Source organism: Carlito syrichta, unplaced genomic scaffold, assembly GCF_000164805.1.
Source record: "Carlito syrichta isolate Samal-C Ts95f unplaced genomic scaffold, Tarsius_syrichta-2.0.1 Scaffold302587, whole genome shotgun sequence".
NCBI classification, from domain to species: Eukaryota; Metazoa; Chordata; class Mammalia; order Primates; family Tarsiidae; genus Carlito; species Carlito syrichta.
The window spans coordinates 729196-747395 of NW_007246683.1; the positions used below are offsets into that span (position 1 = coordinate 729196).

The 18200-nt window shown below is 33.5% G+C and overlaps 1 protein-coding gene across 6 annotated transcripts in view; it reads left to right on the top strand.

Moving 5' to 3' along the window:
• Positions 1-18200, top strand: part of MEF2A (myocyte enhancer factor 2A) — a 156062-nt gene that overhangs the window by 102533 nt on the left and 35329 nt on the right. For 3 of the 6 annotated variants that reach the window (XM_021711796.1, XM_021711795.1, XM_008056978.2), the window contains 3 exons: positions 10261-10392; positions 13439-13658; positions 14590-14649. In XM_021711796.1, the coding sequence (XP_021567471.1) occupies positions 10261-10392; positions 13439-13658; positions 14590-14649 (412 nt within the window). Of the gene's footprint in view, positions 1-10260; positions 10393-10457; positions 10608-13438; positions 13659-14589; positions 14650-18200 lie in introns of all 6 variants that reach the window. The other 3 variants (XM_008056976.2, XM_008056975.2, XM_008056982.2) reach the window with 1 other exon arrangement.

Below are 18200 nucleotides of genomic sequence, written 5' to 3' on the forward strand. Positions count from 1 at the left end.
TCCCACATAGTCTTCATACTCTTTCTTCCCTGTTGGCCATCTTATGTGTTAAGAATACAGATGGGGACCCTATCTGTGGAACCATAAGATAAATGACTCTGGGCTTTGAATCTCATACAGGGGGCTCTCTGAGATTAAGAAACATCGTCATTGTGGTTTGTATGAATAAGAAATAAACTTTCATTGTGTTAGGCCACTTCGATTTATGGGTTTGTTTGTTTGTTTAAACATGTCATTACTTATGCTAGCCAGTAAAGAAATTAAACCCAACAATCTGTAGAAGGGATAATATATCAGGCCTAAGTTAAAGTTATCTTAGGAATGCGAGATGACTATATCATATTCATGGATTGGAAGTCTCAGTATTGTGCATATCTGTGCTATGTGAAATAATCTATATAGAGTTTATGAAATACCAATCAAAATCCCAGAAAATTCAATATTAAAGGACTCAGTGGATTCTAAAGTTCAGAGTGACCTGGGACATTGGTTCACACCTGTGATCCCAGCACTTTGGGAGGCCAATGTCAGAGGATCACTTGCCAGAAATTTGAGACCAGCCTGGGCAATATATAAAACCCAATTGTGATTGGTGTGTGCCTGTAATCCTAGCTACTTGGGAGGCTGAGGCAGGAGGATCACTTGAGCCCAGGAGTTCAAGGTTACAGTGAGCTGTACTCATACCACTGCACTTCAGCCTGGGCATTAGAGTGAGACCCTGTCTCAATAAATAAACACAAATTAAATACAAATTAAAATAATGTTTAAAGGAGAATAAGGAAGAGACACTGAATAAAAGCAACAAGGTGAGAGAGTTTGCACTGCAATACATTGAGACTAATTTTAAGGCTACGGTAATTGAGATACTGTGGGATTGGCACACATACCAAATGCCAGACATACTAGTGGAATAATAGAGGGCTCAGAAACAGAACCATGCACACATAGATAATTAATATATGATAGAGGTGGCATCACAGGTCACAAAGGAAAGAATAAACTAAGCAGTGGTGCTGAAACAATAGGATATCCATTTGGCAAAACCGATGAAATTGAACCTAGCTCATGTTTTTCACAAAATCATTTCCAAGAATATTACACACCTAAATGTAAAAGGCAAAATTACAAGCTATTTGCAGGATAATATATAATTTTAAAATAGGGAAGAATTTTTTATATAAAACATAAAAATAAGAATAATAAAGAAAAAAATGATAAATTTGACCTTTAAAATGAAGAATTCCTCTTCATCCAAAGATGAGTTTAAAACAATAACAACAACCACGTCATAGGGACTGGATATGGTGGGCTCTCATCTGTAATCTCAGCACTTTGAGAGGCTGATGCAAGAGGGTTGCTTGATCCCAGGAGTTCAAGACCAGCCTGGGCAACATAGTCGGGCATCATCTCTATTTAAAAAAAAAAAATTACATAGGATGAGAAAAAATTTTTACACTGCATAAAATTAGCCACAGACATATATTGACTACATATAAAAACTACTATAAATCAATAAGAAAAGGACAACCTAGTAGAAAACTTGAAAAGTACTTGAACAAGTGCTTTATGAAAGAGAAAATTCAAATGGCCAATAGATATGAAATATGCTTAATTTCATTAGTAGTCTGGAAGGTAAATTAAATATTTATTGCAGGTAGGAAGAAACATTGATATAACTTCTTTAAAAACATATTTTAAGAACTAACACTTCCACTCCTCAGAACACATACCCAAGAGAAATGTGTGCATATCTGCAGCAAATTATCTAAAACATGTGTACAACATTTTCTAAGATCCAAAAGAGTAAAGCAGTTCTAATGTCTGTCTGCAGTAGAATGGATAAAGGATTTTCTTTTTTCAAACAATGTAATACAATATTTAGTAAAAACACCTTATAATACTGTGCAAGCCTATGGAAGAATATCATAAAGCAAGATCGAATAATATACTGTGTGTGGTTCCAGTCATATAATATTCAGAAATAGACATAGCTAAATTATATTTTTAAGAATATATATATGTGGAGAACCTATAATGAAAATCCAGATAATTGTGATCACAAAGTTAGGATGGTATTACTTGTAAAATGAGGGAAGAGAGGGTGGTGTGATTAAGGGAGATGTGGAAGGTTCTGACTTTGGTCTTTTTTTGACCTGAATGAAATGACTTATGCTCACTTTATAATTATTTGATTTTTATATAAACTTGTATGTATCTTTATGTATTATAATTTAAAAACTTAAATTTTTTGTGTTGTCAGAGTGGCTAGAAAGAATAAGTACCTTTTTAAAAATTGGAAATAATTATTTAAAATGGGGAAAAGGAGAACCTTTCTCATAATTACTATTCCTGGGAACTTAAGAGACATTATTTCTTTATTTTACATATACTCACTTATACCTTGTGCTAGGTCTACTGACTAATTATTCATTCAGCCAGTATTTTTGGAGCATTTACTCTTCAGCTGCTTCGCAACAATGAGATTTAAGCTGGATAGTAAAATTGTGAATTGATTTAATTGATCAACTTCTCTTGCATTTAAATAACCATGAATGTACATCTTTTGAGTACTTTAGATTTCGTAGTTTCACTTATAAGTGTTGTGATTCTATTAGTTTGTAAAGGAATTTGACAATTACCATAAAGTTGAGCATATATTAAAATTGTTTCCACTTCTTGGTTGGCAGTAGTTAAAAGTGCAGTCTTACCAGGCACAAGCTGTGGCAAATACTCAAGCAGTATAGACTCCTGAATCTAAAATTTAGTAGCATATGTCATGATTCCAGAAAATATCAACACCTTGGTATATTTATGAGTTCTTGTTTAAGACCTACATGGTTTAAATACTTACTTAAACATATTTAGAATGAAAGATACCCTGATTTATTTACTTTGTAAATAAACACAAAAGATTATAGTAGTATATATGTATGCATATGTACATACATAATATATACATCCTCCATGGAAATGAATGTCTTATGAATGTTTAGCAAGAAAATACAAGCTAAAAGAACCCACTCCAAATTAGCTGTCCCTCCCTAATTAATACATCATTTTAAAATATATTTTAGTAAGTTTATTGTAAATAAAAACTTAATTTGACAATTACCATAAAGTTGAGCATATAAAAAGGTTTAAACAGTGTTATTCGTATCTCCTCAAGTCTCTTTCCCTTCCCCTTTCAACTTATCCCTTACTCTTTCCATTTCTAGTTTCACCAAAAGATTTGGTACTCTTTCCATTTCTAATTTCACCAAAAGATTTGGTATGTAAACTAGAAAATGAGAGGCAAATGTACATGGTGTGCCAAACAGTCCTGAATTCTGTTAATGTCTTCTTAAACTTGAAAGGTAAGGTTGCTGGTACTCTGTGAGTAGAACGTAGGACTTTAAAGACCTTTGTTGGGATATGTACCATTATTTAAATTAACTATATTTGGCCAGCAACAGTAAGTAATCACTTCTAGGTTAGACACCTGTTCTGGATGCTTGTTGTAGAGGCATTGGCCAGACTTATTTTGAGAAATACATGACTTGGTTACGGAGACTATTAATTTTGACCTAAAGGATTACTTACAGTTTTCTTCATCAGGATTCTTTTATTGTAAGGGATGGAAACCCATTTAAAGTAGCTCCAGCTAAAGGAGGAATTTAGGAAAGGATGTAGGCAGATAGCACTCAAAGGCAGGAAGGAGCACTTGGCCTTCTGAATGCCTGACACCAGGAATTCCATCTCAAGGTCTCTGTGGTCTCTCATCGCTGCCACTGAGGCTGGTTTGCAAGATGATGCTCCTTGTAGGCACAATAAATACATAATCTTCATTTTAAAATGAATTGATGTTCCAGCTAACCATTTTTGTAATCAAAGCATGATTTAAGTTTCAAAGCTTTAATTATGATACTGCATTTTATATCTCAGTCGGAGAAAAGATTTGGTGAACTATGGAAACTTTATCTCAGCACTAATGTAGATTTTTTTTTTTAGTTTATTTTTATTTATTTTAAATATGTGGGGTACAGTTCAGGATTAGGTAGATAAGAGGTCATCATATAGGTAAAGTTTGGGTCTCCCCTTGGACCCTCTTCGTCCGGTTTGAGATCAGGTATCCTTATTGATGTTTTGTGCCTACAGATTTTTTTTTAATTGAGTTGGTCCTTTATAGATGGCATAAGGTTTTCCTTACTCTAGGAAAGTATGATTTTTGTTTTTCAGATTTTCAGGTTAATGTTTCAGCCTATTGGGTTTAAAAATAAATGCAGATGCTTCTTTTATAATCTAGAATTAGAACATTTGACTGTTAACTGATGATAGCTAACTTGTACATTTAGCATAAGGAAAGAAGGCTCCTAGTACTACCAGTACTACCAGTGCTAACTTTTCCTATCCAAAAGTCCCTGGAGAATCTCCCAACAGCTCAAAATATCAGCCATTGTCATCTAAACTCTTAGGTTGAACCTTATGAATTATTGTATTTTGTAGTTCAAAAACAGTCAAATATCAGCAGTTGCTATGGATCAACCTTGTACAAAGTGATGTCTCCAGATTACCTTATTATTTAATTTATCTTAAGAAATACATAACTTTGTGCTTCAGAAGACTTATGAAGAAACATGCTTGTCATGGTATCCTGATCTCTCCTTTACTGTGTTTTATCTTGCAAGTATTAATAAATTCATATTTCATGTGTGTGTAGCACCTTGTTTATGTAGTCTCTGAAAATGTAAAGCAATCTAGGCTTCACTCTTTGACTTGAAAGTTCATAGATAAATTGAGGATACAGGAAACACAGAAGATAGATAAATATCATTCATTATTTACATGAATGTCCTGTAGAGTAAGTGCTCTAAAATTTTAGGATAGAAAGCAGTGGGGGGAATTTTTTTCATGGAAATATGGGTTAAAAATAGACTATAATGAATTATGAAACAGTCATACAGAAAAGAAAGAAGACAAGGTTTCACACAGACGAGGTGGGATCTATCAGTGAAGGAATTTTTTGACTGTGAGGAGGACAATAATTTTGACCACTCTGACTTTATCATTGGTTTCAGGGAGAATAGAAATGGAAAAATAAGTAAGAGAGCTAAGCTTGAGAGACTTGCACTCAGGCTAAATACTTTTTATTTTGTGTTCTACAGCTGTTATTTTAAAAGAGGGATATAAGATATAAGATTACAAAATTATCTATTGGAGTTAAAGAATAAAATAATGGAAATTCTGTTTTATCTTAAAAGTGCTTACCAGTATTCAGAAAGCTTGATAATCACTCATGCAAATACCTTATAAAATATGCATATAATGGGGACTGAGCATGGAATATGTTTACAGTGGAGCAGGTAATCTGAAATTTTTGGCGACAGGTGCTTCAGATCATGGAGAGCCATCAAATACTTAAAACAGGTGCTGAATTCAAAGAAGTATTGAGAACTAAATCTAATAATTTATGGGACAGATAGAAGAAAGAGAAAACGTGAAAAAAGTTAGAAGAGACTAGACATATGGCAGTGCGGGCTTGGGAGTATGAGGACAGTAGAAGTGGAAAAAATAATCTACAAAATTTGGTATTCTGTGTGAAAGTGGAGAGAGAACAAAGGGAACTGCAAGATGTCCTAGCTGCATTGACTAGAATAGGTAAGTCCTAAGAGGAGATAAATAAAAGGAGGAGATAATAAAAGATACTGAAATCTGTCTTTTTAAAGTTGAAATTGAGATGTTAACAAAATATCCAAGTGAAAATGTGCAGCAGACAGTTGGAACTATAAATCTTCAAGTTGCAGATTAGATTTGGAAGAAGGCATAATTGTTACTCTCATGAAATTATAAAATGAACAAAAAATGTGAGAGATTTTATTGGATTCATTAGTGAATGAGGGAACCAGTAAGATGCCATAAATGATTCAAAGGAGAATTCAAAAATACGACACACTTATAAATAAAAACAAAACTGGTCAGCATACACAGCATACACATAATCAATGGTATTCCACGAGAAACAATTCTACAAATAATTATTTGTAGCTACTATCAGTTTTCTACAAGTTAACTAATGTCCATCTTGCAGAGTTGTAAAATAGCATAGTCAAAGAAACAGAGGTGGATACAACTAACCCAAATGAGGTTCTAGCCAGAACAACAACTACATTTCCGTTTTCACTGTTTTTCCTTAAATTGGCATGGACATTTTAAATTCAAGAACCTTCCTATTATTTGGAAGATGCCTTTGGTCAATACATAGAAGGTTTTAATTTCTTCTTCATTTAGGTAAAACCATTTTAATTAATGCCCCAAATCAAAAACAAAACCATTTCTTACCATTAAGTTTAATTTGGGCATTTCCAGCACAAAAAGAGTGTGGAAATGATTATAGGCAGAACACTCTCCACTTTGCCCCCACCAGTCTGATTTCATTTTAGAGCTCAATATCTTCAACTGGAAAGCAACCCAGATGTAGGAGACTGTGGGATTTACTGTTTCTGTCAGTCTTATTCTTAATGCTGTGATATAAATAATGTTTAATATATGAATTGTCACAGAAGAAGAATTTTAATTTCTTAAAGATGCGTACTGAAAGATCACAGTCATCATCATATCTCCTTAATATTTGATATTATGATAAATTAATATAGATCATTAATAATCAGATATTTTAAAAATGTAAACAGTAGCACACTACTCTTTTCTTTAAAAACCAATGCTCAACCCAGTAATAAGTTCTATCAAGGGTTACTAGCAATCTCTTTTTCCCTAAGTTTAGAGCCGAAATCAATGATGAGTCAAGGGTACTTTCACACTCATAACTGGTAACAGATATTTTTTTAAAGGTAAAATTATGATGCTCAGATATGAAATGAATCAGAGACTTTAACTCATTAATTAGGAACCTGGAAAAAAATGGTACGATAGTAAACAGGTGAATTCACAAATCACACCTAATTGAACCCATCAAGACGGTTAAAATGAATTTGCTTCATAGATGCAAAAACTGGCTTTTCCACAGTGGTGGAAAGAAGGCAATTGAACCTCTGCCAGACAGAATTTATTTGCACGTGTATAAACACAAATTATTTGCGGTACTGTCACTTTTCTACAAATTAACCTCTATTTCTACATAATTGTAAAGTAGACCAGAGGCAAAGGCACAAGCCCCATAGATTCAGATAACTTGGGAGGATGTGCCCTAAACAATGCATAGTTTTCCATTAAAAGTATTTAGTGTTTGAGGTTTCATTTAAAAATATCTCATGATGTGTCCTTACATAACTAATGTTGAAAAGGTTAGCTAAGTTCATTACTTGAGTCCTACATTGTGTAGCAGAATGAGAGTGTGCCGAAGGTATTTGGATCGGTCCAAATCATAAATAGAAAAACCATTAAACTTATAGTGGAATTTAACTTTATTGTGAAAAATAGAAACATATTTGTTTTTAACAAGTGCTTAACTCACCCTCCAAAAATAAAACTCTGTCTTCTGTTAAAATATACTGAGGAAAAATGTAGTAGCATTAATTTTAGGATTTCATTTAAGTAATCTTGCCAGTTAAAACCTTTAAACATGTTTGGAACTCTGTTATAGAGTATAGAACAGAGTGTATCAAGTCAGCTTAAACTGATTAATAACTTAATTGCTCATCAAATGTTCTCTTTAGCAGTCTGTATATTATATGATTCAGACTATAATTATTTAAGAAAAGCAACTGGGATACATTGGCTTAAATGCTGCACACCACTGAAATTTGAAATTATTTTGGTACAGTTGAATTTCTCAAGTTTGTCAGAAAATGGCACTGAAAAACTGCCAGATCATACTATTTACAAGAAATAAAGTATTCTTGAAGTTTTGTTTACATTAGAATGGAATATGATAATAATCAGTAATAGACCTAGAGAGTACACAGTATGCATATTCCTGCGTTTTCACTACTAGAAATATGCATATTCCTCGTAGTGGTAACCTTTCACACTGTGTTTCCTCATTGAGCAAGTGTTTTTATTGTGGCTATCTTGAAGTGCATGAGAAAACTAAAGGCTGGCTTGTTTCTTATGTGCCTCGCCTAGCCTTTGTAACAGATTATGGTATTCCACTTGTTAGCACCAGTGACACTGGAGAAACTTTTACTATTATGCTATTTGGCAGTGATAAAGAAGACAGGAAAAGTCTTTTTATGGTAGTTGGGCCCTCAAAACAACTCTTCATGTTTTGGTGATAAGGAGACATAAGTTGGCTATCAAACAGAGGTACATTAGTTTGTTATCTACAAAGCTGATAACAGCCTCTTAAAATCCCTCACAGTGACAGGAACCCCATCTGAAGTGAAGGCTTGCAGAGCTGGAGATACCAGAGCTCTTTCCTTCCCCATAAGTACAAATAGGACTAACTTTGCTCTGGTAGAATAAAAATTTCATGTAATTATTGAACAAAGGCTGTATGTTTTTTTTCTCTATAGATTAAACAATGATCAAAGAGATATGTGTACTTGGGATTGCTGTTTGTGGAAGTCTCAGTGATAAGCATGTCAGCTTACCCAGAAGAGCAAGACTGAATGACCTAATCTTAAGATATATGAAAATTAGGATGAAATATCCAGAGATTTAGGGTAGAATAAATCAACAACTTCATGTTAAGATCTGTGTATAGGTACTTACTCTATTTGTTCTGTTTCTGTGTAGGTTATGATAGATAATTCAGTATGTTCCAGTGTTAACATTTCCACTGCTGATAGCAACTTGGAGGGATTTGGCAAGTGGGACTTGTTACCACAGTTGGGGGAGGATAAATGTCTGTATCCTTTAGTGTTCTAAACAACAGGACCTTTTATGGTTACGTACACATAGATATTCATGTGATTAGTTAGACCAGTAGAGTTTAGTGCCATGGAGCAGGTGTTGGGGAAATAGGTGTAGTGTTATATGCTCATGTTTAGTTATTCCATTGTGATGGGAGTTTCAGGCATTGTGTTATGGGATCCCTAACACATGCCAGGTAATTTGAGAAGCTAACATATATATGTTAATGATTGCTTATGATCCTTTAAGCATGCAGAATTTTAAAAATCAAATTAAGTGCAATTTTAAAGTAATAGAAACTAAGAAAAAAGATAAAATCTTAATTGTATAGTATTTGTATTCTGCTTCCTTTAATTAAAGAAAGAATAAAACATCCATAATTTTGCTTGTCATATTTTAAAGGATACTAAGATTTGCTATGAAATAATTTAAAATATACTTCAAGTCTAATTTAAATATTTATTGATGGACTTATGTAGGACTAGTTTATTGATTAAGCTTTGTTTCCTAATTAAGCATTGTAAGGTAAGCTTACTGGGAAAATTTTAACTTCCTAACACTTCTCTGGGGTTGGCTGGAAAATCAACAAATCTCAAAGTTATTTTAGTGTTGAACCTAGTATCTCTACCTTAAAATAAGACCCATCAAGATTAAAAAGAAAAAATGAGACATTATAAAAGTAAATGAATATTCCATAGATCTTCATGCCTTTGGGTTTTAATTTGTTCTGTTAAATACTAGACATGTTATTTCACGATGACGTTAAGTTTAAAAAATTAAAAACCAGAAAACCCCTATATTTCTTACTATATTTTTACCCCAAAGTAAGAAAAAAGTTTGATCCAGGGAATACTTTAATGGAACTCAGAAAAATTATCCAGAAAGTCTAATCAGTAGATTAAATCAAATCATTAAGTACAAATTTTTAAAATCAAGTCACTAATAATTTGTATATTCTACACAGGAAATTAAGAATGAAATTATTGAAATGTTGTGGTCATTGTTTCTGTTGAATGGGATAGGCTCTCACAGGCAGAAAGGAATATTAGTAAATGAAGTTGCTGAAGTGTTCAGTTTATAAAGGCACTGTTACTTCTCAAAGCATCATTTTGATAGACTTCTATTTTAGTTCTTTCACTCATTATCCTTATTAGATAAATTGATCAAGCTATAGTGAGATTTGAATTTTAACTGTCAGAAAAGTGAGTAATTTAGTATTCTCTAAGAAGTTTGGAAAAGAAGAATCCAAACAAGTAAATATTCCTTTTCTCTTAATGTACAATGGGAAAATTAATTTTGCTTATATCTAAGATTTATCTTATTTGAAGACTGAAAGTATGTTTGTGATCATTTGCAACCAGTTTCAGTGGCTCTTGTATAATTCATTCAGTCCGTGCCCTCTTAATAAATTTTACAGAAAAACTCATGGCAAGTTAGCATTATTTGTGTGTGAATTTTCCAATTGTATTTCAGACTTTAAGAAAGAAAGGCCTTAATGGTTGTGAGAGCCCTGATGCTGACGATTACTTTGAGCACAGTCCACTCTCGGAGGACAGATTCAGCAAACTAAATGAAGATAGTGATTTTATTTTCAAACGAGGCCCTGTAAGTACTTTTACTTTACCTCTACTTTTTATTTGTTGATCCTTTTTGTTAACTTCATTATTTAGGCTCTGAACAAGAAGGAACACAGAGGGTGCGACAGCCCAGACCCCGATACTTCATATGTGCTAACTCCACATACAGAAGAAAAATATAAAAAAATTAATGAGGAATTTGATAATATGATGCGGAATCATAAAATCGCAGTGAGTACTAAAGTATGGTTTGTGCTTTTATCTTGTGCATGAAGATATTGACCACACATCTTGTTGCCTATTTTTATAGTGGATGATGACAACAATAAGTAGAAGGGAAAAAGTCATTTCATTAACTTGGGGAGTTTTATAGAATTTTGAACTAAATTGCTACAATCAGTTGAATATATTAACTTACATAGTTAAATAATTATAATAGTCCATGTTCAGTGTCTTAAATGTAAAAGTGAAGAGAAAACATCCTGATCCAGACTCTGCCACTTCTTACCCCTCATGCTTTTGGATGGGCCACCAAACATCCTGAATTCCTCCTTCATCTATAAAGTGAGTTAGTTGACTCACATAATTTTTAAGTTCCCTTCCAGCTCTAAGATTCCATGATTTTTTGTACAGAGTATATTTAAGACTTTCCCTTCTCTCTCCTGTGACTTATAAGTGTGTGTGTGTGTGTGTGTGTGTGTGTACTTATCTTGAGAATACAAAACAGAAAGTAGCTGGATTTGTTGCAAAATTGGTGTTTCTAAACTATTTTATATAGTGGCTCTTAATAGTAGAGCTTAGCTTACTGTCTGACTGTTTGTAAATGTCCCAAAATCACTTGGCAGTGATACTACTAAGCTCCTGTTCTTTTCTTATGCTGTATATACTGAGGAAGGGCAGCATGGCTTCATTTTAATTTAAGGAAGCATTGTTCTTAAACTAGATGCAAAACAAGTAGTGACTTTTTAAAGTTTTTCCTTGCTCATTCATCTAACCATAGTGAAAGAGTACTTCTTTGAGTTCATGCTCCTTTACTTGATACTTCACTAGAAGCTCCATTGGCAAGAGCTGCTTAAGACTGTTGTTTTCTAATTAGGCCAGATCTAATTTCTAATTCTGTATATATAGTGTATCTTCCATGGAACAAAGTGTTCCAGTGCTAATATTTATTTCCCTGTCAGAGTTAATTATCTCAAAAATATGCTCTAAAACATGCATGATAGGTCATTTCTTCAAAGTAGTACCATACTACAGGTTGAGTAGTGTTTAACTGAAATACTTGGGACCAGAAGTGTTTCAGATATAGGATTTCTTCTGATTTGAGAATATTTGCATGTACATAATGGGATATTTTGGGGATAGGACCCAAGTCTAAACATGAAATTCATTTATGTTCCATATACACCTTATACACATAGCATGAAAGTAATTTTATACCATATTTTAAAAATAATTTTGCACATGAACCAAAGTTTGTGTCTGTGGAACCATCAGAAAGCAAAGGTGTCACTTTCTTATTCATAGGTCTTGGCCCAGTGTGGGGGCATTGTGGGAAACTTGGAGTTGGCGTCTTCAGCCTGCACATGTACCATTTTATTGTCCTTTGTGGGAGTGCTTGTGTGGGGGAGTCTGGGTATGTGCAGAAAAGATGTATCAAAGCTGAAGTAGGGGCTAGAAGGTTCTTCTTTTCCCTGTGGCACTCTGAATAAATTGTATTGTGTACCTGTGTTTTGACTATGGGTTGTCACATGCTGTCAGGTGTGGAATTGTCCACATGTTACTTCTTGTTCTTTATTTACTTGTGATATCATATCGGCACTTAGAAAGTTTCAGATTTTGGAGATTTCAAATTTTTGCATGAGGGATGCTCAACCTGTATAAGAAGGAGCTCATGAAAAATTGCTTTACAGAGTTATTTTTGAGCTAATACCATTATCGTTCTTAAAAACAGTAGCAAATAAAATAAGAGCCCCCTGACCTCAGGGGGATGTTGTTGACCTTGTAGTTAATGTTAAACCTGCAAAAATATTACACAAATAAAGTTATTTTACTTTTGAAAACAAATTCATCATATACCCATTGTTTTATATTTGTTGATGAATTACAACTTTTCTACCTGAAATAAACTACTGTTGAATAGAGTATGTAAGCTATTTATATTCTTCCAAATTTGTATTAGCAGTGTTACCTCACTTTTGCAAATCACCATTTTAAAATGAGTACAGAGGAAAGTTGTTTATTTTTTTCTCTCACTTTAAATTATAAAAAGGACTATTATCATGGTTAATAAGCATAAATGATCTATGGAGGAAATGCAAGAAGAAAATAGAAAGTGTCCTTTTAAAGGGATGTTGACATTTTAGAGGGAAGGAAGGTTAGCATTTATAATATTTGTAATTTAGTCTTATTACAATTTATAGAAGATACAAAAAATTTATCACTAGCTTTGTCTGTAGTTAATTTTGTTATTTAGATAAAGTTTCTTTGCATTTTCATTGTACTCAGATGACATTGTTATGTAATTGATTTGTTTTTTAAGTTTTGCCCATTGAGAAGTAAATCATTTAAATCAGACTGGAACTTATTTATAATGTCTTATATTGACATATTAAGTTAATAATATGTGTACACACTTTTCCCCTTCTATTATATTTGGGATCTCCCAGTGGAAATAAAATGTTACTAAACTAGTTTGCAGTGAAGTGCCAATTTATGCTTACTTGGTAACAGTGATATACTTTGTAATATCTAAATTTGATAAAACTATTTTAATATCAGGTTTTTACCTCTGATTTTCATCTCTATGAATACTCAAAATATAGAATATATTAGTATATATGTATTAATATGTGAAATTGAAATGGAAAAGGTTCATGTCAATCATATTCATGTTCAAATATAATTCAAGCTATGTTCAAATGAAAATAGCTTAAAACTGCAAATTAGTAAGAATCTATCCTCATCCTCTTTTAATAACTTCAGTTACTTTGTCAAATTAAAGTTCATAAGTTCATAAGCTAATGTAGATGTAAATGAAACTAACAGTTTTCTCCTTCTTGTTTTTTATTTTACAGCCTGGTTTGCCACCTCAAAACTTTTCAATGTCTGTCACAGTCCCTGTGACCAGCCCTAATGCTTTGTCCTACACTAACCCAGGGAGTTCACTTGTGTCCCCATCTTTGGCAGCCAGCTCAACGTTAGCAGATTCAACCATGCTCTCTCCACCTCAAGCCACATTACATAGAAATGTATCCCCTGGAGCTCCTCAGAGACCACCAAGTACTGGTAATGCAGGTATGTAGTGATATCTATTCTGCTGGTTCTTTAAAAAAGAAGGTGAATACAAGAATTGCTAACATATACAGTTTCTTATTTTGATACTCTTAATCTTACTGCTTTGAGCCACACTACATACATGGCTCCATTTTAAAGTATTTTTTAAACAATCTGTGATTCTAGCATTGTATCAGACAAAACAACACAGAGAGCGTGCCATCTATAAGCTTTCCTTATTGTGGGGAAGCCATTGACAGGCAGAAAATTTAATTAGATATCATGAGCAGAGATTTAAAATGGATTGTGAGCCAAGCCATTCATGCCAGAAATGCAGGGAATAGAATTACCTGATTAGAGTTAGAGTGTTTTTTGCATCTTCTCCAATCAGTTTATTCATTCAGAAGAATTTTGCAGTGTATTTACTGCATTCGTCTGTATAATACAGTGTTTCCTTTCCCTTAAGTCCTAGATGTAATGGTACTCCATACACACTGCCTCCATTTTTATTTAGTGTGTACTATTTGGTATTGATGCACAGGAAGGCAGACATCCAGCTTGATAGGTTAACATATACTGGGGGTGCCAAAAAATGTATACACATTTTAAGAGATGTTATCTATGTATTACTCTTTGAAGTACTTTTCAGAATTGTCTGGACATTGATGGTAACCACTTTGAGCACCTCTTGTAATTGCCGAAGTCAAGTGTGACTGTATTCTTCTTACAATTTTAATGCAGTTTTTTTTCTTTCTTAAAATATGTATACTTTTTTTGGCACCCTCTGTATATAACATACATACAGCTATATCAAATTATACATAAATGCCAACTTCAGACTGGGTTAGTTTTTGTGCTTTTTTTTTTAGGAGTAAAGTGAGAGTTAGTTCAATAAGGAGAGCTCATTCACGTTCATTCTCTCCCCTCTTTTTCCTCTCTGTAATGTCATCAGGTGGGATGTTAAGCACTACAGACCTCACAGTGCCAAATGGAGCTGGAAACAGCCCAGTGGGTGAGTGAATTCCTACTGTTTCATTTTGTAGGTATCTAGCCTACCTGAGATTGAAAGTAAGGTTGTTTCTGAAATGAAGCCTTTTACAAAATTTCTTTGAGGGCTACTTTCACTAATTCTTATAATTTTTTTCACAACAACCCTGCTTTATTCTTTACATCTTGGTTTTAAGCTCAATTATTCATTTGATAAGTACTTATTAAGAGTGCCTCCTCCTTAATAGACATTGTCCTAAAGACTCAGTTGCCTTAATGCCTCATTTACATCAAGACACTTTCTTTAGGAGAAGTTTTTTGTATTTCCTGTTGTTACCAAGATACAACTGTTATCAAACTGCTATATCTTAACAATAGCATAGAATGTTTTCAGAGAGATTAGAATGCAAAGAAATGGTGGGCCTACTTTTAGAGTTACAAAGGGAATTGAGAGATTGTATCAGTGATCTGCTTTGGCACATGTGGAATATCTACACATTGTCCTAGTTGTGGCCAAGTAGGTTCTTTTACTTTGGGACCTCTCCCAAGATGACTAGCAATATAAACACATCAGAAATGTGTCTTCCCAACCCTGAAGTGCTGGTAAAGATAGATTATGGTCTTAACATTACAAAAACATGATGTCTGTGTCAAAGCGGTTACAGGGATAACTGTAGCCCTTTGGATTATCATCACATTAAGACATTCTTGCTCTCTTAATCTATGATTGAATGACTTAATACAGCATGATGAGAAGGAAACAAAATTGTATATTATTGAGTGAGACAAGTTACAAAATGTGTAGCGACTAAGAATAAATGCCCAACAGATAAGACCTGTTGAAGAGTCTTATTTAACAGATAATAATTAAATGTAGGAAAATACACAAAGGGCGTACCTATTAGACAATAGGACTGCTATTCTTGTATGTGTATTTCCAAATATATACATAATATATATATATTATATATATAAACTATATATAATAAACTATATATAGTTTCTTTTCAACTCTATTTTAGTTGTTTGCATGCACACATACTCTGTTTGTACACATTTTCCCATGCTTTCTTTCCCAACAAAAGAATAAGTTCAGGGTCTACAAAGAATTAGGGGAGCTACTATATTCCTCTCGCTTTGGGTTGAGGTCTCAAAAAGCTGGACTCTCGAAACCAAAGTAAACCAAAGATAAATAATCCCTTTTAGTAGCTACATCTCATATTTGCATTATCCTCCTTCCTGAAATTAGATTGTGGTGATATATTATTAGGGGCCCCAGGATACCTGGGAAGGTGAATAATCTCTAGAAGAATAAAATTAAACACCATCCAGGCTTGTTTTTTCTACTTGGCACATAAGCAAAACTAACTAGGCACACTCAGAAACAGTAAAACAAGTGAAAACCTGCAGAAAAAACAAACAATAGAACCAACGTTCTGGGAGCTCCAGAATTTAGAGTTATTTGGTACAGACTTTGACTTTCACATAACAATATCTACCATGTTGAAGGAAATACAGAAGAGATTGAGAATTTTGGTTGTGAACTTGAAATTTTTTTAAATGGAAATTTTACAACCAAAAAAATGTATTATTAAGATCTTAATAGATAAGAAGCAAATAGAAGAATTTGGAAACTAAGAGGTAAGACCAAAGAAAATAATCTAGAATTTTGGAGACACCAAAGATATAAAATTAAAAGAAGAATAAGACCTAGAGGATACAATAAGAAGATATGTATTAAATTGGAGTCACAGGAGGCAAAGACAGAAAATTGGGCAGAAGCGGTATTTGAAGAGATAGTCACTGAGAATGTTCCAAAACTAACAAAAAGACAAGCCATAGATTCAGGAATCCCTATAAAACCCACATGGGATGCAGATAACACTATGTCTTATGAGAATTTTAAACCCTTAAGAACAGAAAGCTGGAAGGGAGTAACTTAAACTTCCAATTCAGAAGGTTAGAAAAGGACAACAAATTAAACCTAAAGTAAGTAGAAGCAAATATAAAAGCAGAAATTATTGAAATAGAAAAGCAAATGTAATATAAATTAAATTAACAAAACAAATATTGGTACTTTAAAAAGACTAATAAAATTGAATGTTATATTTTCATTAACATTAAATTCAAAATATTTTCTAATTTCCATTATAACATGTTCTTTGACATATAAGTTACTTAGAAATATATTTCTTAATTTCACAAGCACAGGGATTTTCTAGTTTCCTTTTGGATACTGTTTTCTAGCCACATTGTTTTGTTATCAAATAACTCTATATGTTTAAATTGTCTGAAATTTGCAGATACTCTTATGTGGCCTAGTATGTGATCTATGTTTATCTGTGTTATCTGTGTAATGGAAAAGAACGTTCATTCTGTATTGTAAGCATGGGTTGCAAATTCTACTTGCTTTAAACAAGTTTTTAATACATACTGTGTACTATAACTTAGTGTATCACTTCAGGATTAGAAACTTGTGATAGGCCAGTTCCAAACAGTTTAATTTTGCCTTTAAACGATATTATTTTTATGAATATTATTCTTTTTTTTTCTTTTAAAGATGTGGGGTACAATTCAGGTTAGGTATACAAATGTTCATTATGCAGGTACCCTTGTTGATGATGTTTGCCCCTCTCTCCCCTGGCAGTTTCCCTCAACTGCCAGTCCTACCCCACTCCCCTGGTAGTTTCCCGCTACTGCCAATCCCTTTCTTGTAGTATTACAATAATTGTTCAAGGTCTGCTTATGTGTGAGAACATATGGTACTCTGTTCTTTGTTTCTGTGATAGATCACTGAGTATGATAGACTCTAAATCCATCCAAGTCTATATATTTGTCCTTCTTTATGGCTGCATAATATTCCATTGTGTATATGTACTACATTTTAAAAATCCAGTCCAGCTTCAAAAGGCAGCATGGTTGGTTCCATTTTTTTGCTATTGTGAATGAGCTGCAACAAATATGTATGCAGATATCTTTTTTGTGGAATGACTTGTGTTCCTCCGGGGCATATTCCCAATAGAGGGATTGCTGGGTCATATGGAAGGTCAATTTCTAGTTCTTTCAGAAATCACCACACTGTCTTCCAAAGAGGTTGCACTAGTTTGCATTCCCACCAGCAGTGTAGTAGTGTTCCTTTTTCTACACATCCTTGCCAGCGTCTGTTGTTTGTTTTATTAATGGTAGCCATTCTTACTGGGGTTTGGTGGTGTCTCAGTGTGGTTTTGATTTGGTTTTGATTTCTCTGATGATGAATGAGGCTGAGCACTTTTTCATGTGTCTGTTGGCTACCTGTATACCTCCTTTAGAGAAGTGTCTATTCATGTCTTTTGCCCCCTTTTTATTTTTTGTTTTTTAATTTTTAATTTTAAAATTGTGGAATACAATTCAGGGTTAGGTATACAAATCTTCATTGTGCAGGTACCCTTGTTGATGAGGTGTGCCCTCCCTTCCCTAGGCAGTTTCCTACTACTCCCAATCCCACCTCCCCGCCCCCCCCACCCCTGCATTTTCCCGCTGTCAATCCTTTTCTTATAATATTACGATAGTTGTTCAAGGTCCACTTATGAGTGAGAA